Source organism: Sinocyclocheilus anshuiensis, unplaced genomic scaffold (genome assembly GCF_001515605.1).
Source record: "Sinocyclocheilus anshuiensis isolate Anshui unplaced genomic scaffold, SAMN03320099.WGS_v1.1 scaffold587, whole genome shotgun sequence".
NCBI classification, from domain to species: Eukaryota; Metazoa; Chordata; class Actinopteri; order Cypriniformes; family Cyprinidae; genus Sinocyclocheilus; species Sinocyclocheilus anshuiensis.
Window position 1 is genome coordinate 32,570 of NW_015552579.1, and position 5,130 is coordinate 37,699.

The 5,130-nt window shown below is 37.0% G+C and overlaps 1 protein-coding gene across 1 annotated transcript in view; it reads right to left on the bottom strand.

Moving 5' to 3' along the window:
• LOC107665211 (E3 ubiquitin-protein ligase NEDD4-like) overlaps nt 1-5,130 on the bottom strand; it is a 91,323-nt gene that overhangs the window by 10,847 nt on the left and 75,346 nt on the right. Inside the window, exons 18-21 of the mRNA XM_016455997.1 lie at nt 3,230-3,284; nt 1,906-1,964; nt 1,155-1,220; nt 581-810 (exon numbers count right to left, since the gene is read on the bottom strand). Coding sequence (XP_016311483.1) covers nt 581-810; nt 1,155-1,220; nt 1,906-1,964; nt 3,230-3,284 — 410 coding nt within the window. The remainder of the gene's footprint in view (nt 1-580; nt 811-1,154; nt 1,221-1,905; nt 1,965-3,229; nt 3,285-5,130) is intronic.

Genomic DNA, 5,130 nt, shown 5'->3' on the forward strand with positions numbered 1-5,130 from the left:
GAGAATTGTTAACGATATTGCCAATATCCACACAGCTGACAGCTTTACCGGTTGTAGTTTGTTCAAGTTGTGCACGAAACAGACACTGCTTTTCTGCACTTTCACTTCGCACGTCTCCATCATTTCGATCTCTCTCGCGCTGCACAACTGAGCTGCATTTAGCAGGTGTGCGAAAATGCTGCAGAGATCAGGACTGTTTGAAACTAATTTTTCCACTAAAACTTTGATGCGCATCGTCTCAGTTTAATACGTGAACATAAAAGATGTGATCGCAAAACAATCAGGAAAAAAGGCATTACATGCAAATTTTTAAGTTATAACATGTAAATATATATAGTCGCCAGTGGCGACCTCAGCAAAAACTTCACTCGCAAATGAATATTTTTAGTCGCAGTCTGGAGCCCTGAAGTCTGACGTGCTAGTAAAGCCTCTGGGATGCACACTAAAAGGGGATACGGATAAGAGGCGAGAAGTGGAGGTGGGTGGTTCAGGATTTACGCGCCAGTTTGAGCAAATCTGCCAAAGAAGTTCAAACTTGACAAAACACAAAACTGTAGTGCACAAACACATGGACACTTACGTGGCCGAGTACTCAAACAGCCCATAATAAGGGTTAAACATCTCCTTGGAGAGCAGGAAGAACCATTCTCTGGCTACGCCCCCATAGTCCAGGCCTTTCTCCGATTCAAACTCGATCCACAGACGGGCCTTCAGACTGTCGGGTCTCTTCATGGACATGATTCGTCTGTACGACTCCTCCAAGATGTTATTCCTGTGCAGCTTCATCTCAAAACGGTTCGGAATATCTGCCTGTGGGGGAGAGAGAGATTCAAGTAACATACAGCTGCATCCTGGAATTCATGATATTTGGATGATTAAAATCACAAAATAATAACCTAAGCTCACGGTTAGTGACTAACATTTAAATTTAATATGAAGGCTTGAAACAATCACTGCACTGTAAAGGAATGCGTTTCTGTCGTGTGAAGAACAATTTAAAACCCAATTTAAAAAAAAAAAGAAGAAGAAAAAAAAAAAAGCGCTCTTCACTCCTCGACAGGGATTTCACACGGAATAAATTAGAGTGTCTAGGAATACAGTATGTGACAGGAAAGAGCTCATGGTAATGTCTCTGAAAACGCTTCGTTTCTTACCGGTTTCTTTAACTTCTTTCTGAAGTAGTCATACTTCTGCTTGAATTCTCTGGAATACGGCACTGCCTAAGAGAAGACAAATAAATAAACAACTGAATACAATAAAACTAAAACTAAAAATGAAACTCGATCAGTGGGGGGACTTGTACCAATGGACAAGCAAGAAGGCAAACATGAGTTTGGAAATAATTAGAAATGTTTTCAAAAGAACTTCAACACACACACACACACACACACACACACACATACATATATATATTAGTTTAAATATATATATATGTATGTATGTATATATGTATTTTTTTTAAACGAATAAAACATTTAAACAAAAAATGGCCTCTATTTTGCATTGTGACATAGCTTTTTAATTTTATTCTATTGTAAAAAGTAATTTTTATCTTGTAATACCTCTAATTTAATCAGTTAAAAAAAAAAGGATTCTATAAAATTTTTAACTGTAATGCAATAAAAATTTCAATATTGCAGTAATGATCATTGTGAAAAACGAGAATTACTTATTATTACTATTAATAATAATACTAATAGTAAAACAATCAAAACTAAAAATTAGCCATTAAAAATTTTGCATTTTAATTGTATGTGTAATCGTAAGTATTTTTTTCTTCTACTCCTAACAAATCTCCTTGTATTCTCTACCATTTTTTTTTTTATAACAAAAAGCCACAAGTGTTATAGGAGAACAGAGACAGAATAATAGAAAGACTGTGACAGAAAATAAAAGTACACTCACAGGTCCAGTTATGGCGGGACTCTGGAGGCGAGGGTCTTCCCACTGCGTTTTTTTGGTGTCTGAGGGGGAGAAGAGGAATTGTATAAGCCTCACGTTTTTCATTGCTATTTGGTACAGATTAAATTTACAGAAAACTAGCTGCCCTTTAAAAAGAAATTTGTTAATTTAACAAACTTTCAATGTGGTGGTTCAACATAAATCAGTGTAGACACCACTGGACCTGGCAAACACTCGAGGTCGTTTGTGAATGTGTGGAGCTGACAAACAAAACAGGTGTATATCGACCACGGCAGCAGACTCAGCAGTGCTTGAACACACCCGTGTTGTGACGGACACCGAGGGCATGTCCGAGTTTAATGATGCATGAGTAAAATGATCTCCCAACTAAGTATTACCTTAAACATCTAAATAGATATTGATCACACAGCACAGAATAAAGTTACTGAGACAAAACAACAAATAGGAACTTGAGAGCATATCTGTGAATGGAACCTGCATTAGTGTTTGTGTAAAACAGAAGGCAGCTGGATTATAGTTCCCAAGAGTAGACGGCAAAACTATGCTGGATTCCATCTCATTTTGGCCAAATTTTAAAGCAGAGTTTCAAACTCCAAAACTGAATAAAAACATCTGCCCAGTATTTTCTACCCAGTATTACAGTACGTTTACAGTGATGTAAAGACATTCAAAATTTAATAAAAAAAGAGAGAAGTTTTATTGTTAAAAACTATCGCTGTCAATAGCATAAAATAATTGTAATTTCTGACCATATAAAGCAGAACGAAATGTTGAATTTTGTGTTTTATTTTAAATATATTTTAAAATATATTCAAAATGAAAACAGTTCTTTTAAATCATGTATAAAACTTAACTGCTGCCAAAAGTATAAAATATTTAGAATACTTTGGAAAGGAAAATGAAAAGTAATTTTAGACCATAAATATTAGTGTATGTGTTAAATATAATATTTTTAATAACTTAAAGTGATAGTTCACCCCAAAAAACCTGTATGAGATTCTTTCATCTGTTGAACAAAAGAAGATATTTTGAAGAATGTTGGTAACCAACAGTTGATGGTCCCCATTGACTTCCATAGTGTTTTTTTTTCCCATACTATGGAAGTCAATGGGGACCATCAACTGTTCATTTAACCACATTCTTCAAAATATCTTCTTTTGTGTTCAACAGAAGAAAGAAATTCATGCAGGTTTGGAACAACAAAAATTTTTGGATAAACATACCTTTAAGTTAACATGTTAGCTTAAGGTTTAAATTTTGCACTCAAATGTGTCTGCTTATTCTGTCAATAAATTAGTGTCCTTACTATGGTCGATGTAAAAGGTTCTCCCGTCTGCGTGCACTCGTTCCTCCCACCCAGGCTGCGGAGATTCAGAGAAAAAGAGAGACATTAAGATCAGACGAAACCACCGGACCTGATACACCACTGATACATCAACACAACAACTGAAACAGATAATGTGACGGGAGGAAGGAACAGAAATATATGACGATTCCTCTGTTCAGTGTGGGAGAGCTTCCACGACAGGGTTCCACTAGCATGCAGAAGAGACATCCATTTATTCACTCTCACTCTGACAAACACACACACACGCATTCACATACTGCTCCTCTTTTGAGAGCGGAGACCCCCGAGAGCTGCAAACCCACGTTGATACCAACATCACAAGAAACCGCCAGGCCTGACAAAAATCACAGCCAGGGATACATATCCAAACAGGCCAACAATTCATAACCCACGACATCAAGGGAAGCTGTTTAATGACCCACACATGGGATCCGGAGAGGGGACAAGACCTTCGTTTACGAATGAGAGACTCTGGGCCAGCACTGAAGACAAGCTCACGTGCTGAATGAGCATCAACCAAAACTGGCATCGAATGAAGCACAGGATGCACACTGTGCAGAGGTGGAGGATGCAGAGAAGAGGAAGGATGACGGATGGATAAATGATAATCAACACAACCAGATACGAGATACGTGCAGAGGGAAATATAAAGAGAGAAAGATGGAGACAGACAGGACAAACAGAGCTCAAAAGATGGGTTCTGGAAGTAAAAATCCAGTTTAGGGTTGCACTGATGTGTATCTTTTAAAACACACACCTACCAAGAGTTCTGCAATTGTAAAGTAATGATATATGCTTATGTAAATATTTCAGTCTGTTGTAATTTTTGGTGGGTCACAACCCAAAACCCTATATTTTGTTGAAAATCATTCTGCCACTTATTCAGCATTTGGCCTAGTTATTAATCCATGTGTTAGGCAGATAAATGAGACTTTTCTTGCTGTTTATGCATTTACAAACCTGTAATTTCTCCTAATCAAACAGTATAATTTCTAAAATAAAATAAAATAAAATAAAATAGGTAGGTACCAGAGCATGTGAGCGAAGCGGAGCGGTGTGACGCTCCGCTACGTTTTCCGCTCTATGGACAGTCGCTCTAACCGCCCAAGCAAGCGCTCCGTTAATATTCCGCTCACGCTCACCATAAACCAATTCCCGCTCAGATCCCGCTCCGTTCTGTAAAGAACAAATTTGCGTGCATTATATTAGATTATAAATTACTGCTGCCTATATCTAGCCTACATTCTGAAGGACTACCTATTGTTTCGGGTCAGTTTTTTTTTTTTAAATAATATTTTAATAGGCCTAAGTGGTGTAGGCTAATATCTTCTGTACTCTGTAGTTCTGCATTTAGGCCTATATACAGCTGTGTGTTAGCTTAGGTCTACAGTTTAACTGAGATTATTTAATAACTACGGAGCTCCGAATATAATTCGAATTAACAATTCGTTTCTACGACGTCAGCAGGTTTTATTATTTTTTTAATTTATTATTATTTATTAAGTTTAAGCAATAATGATTTTAATAAGTAATTACGAAATATAATAATTCGTTCCACGATTTAGGCCTACTAAATCTAGGGAATGAACGAATTAACGAACGAATGAATTCGTGGCAGCTAAGCCTAAACAAGAGAATGAATACTTAATTCGAGGCCATAATTTAGACTAAACGAAAAAATTAATTCTTAATTCGTGGCCATAACTAGCCTATTCTAAATTCATGGCCGTGATTTTGTCTACATGTCATGATCGGGGCTCCGTACAACCGAATATAACCTTAGCCTACCTGTTTATTCATTTATTATGGTATGTAACTAGCTCACCTTTTGCTGCACCATGTTTGCGTAGCACATCTTC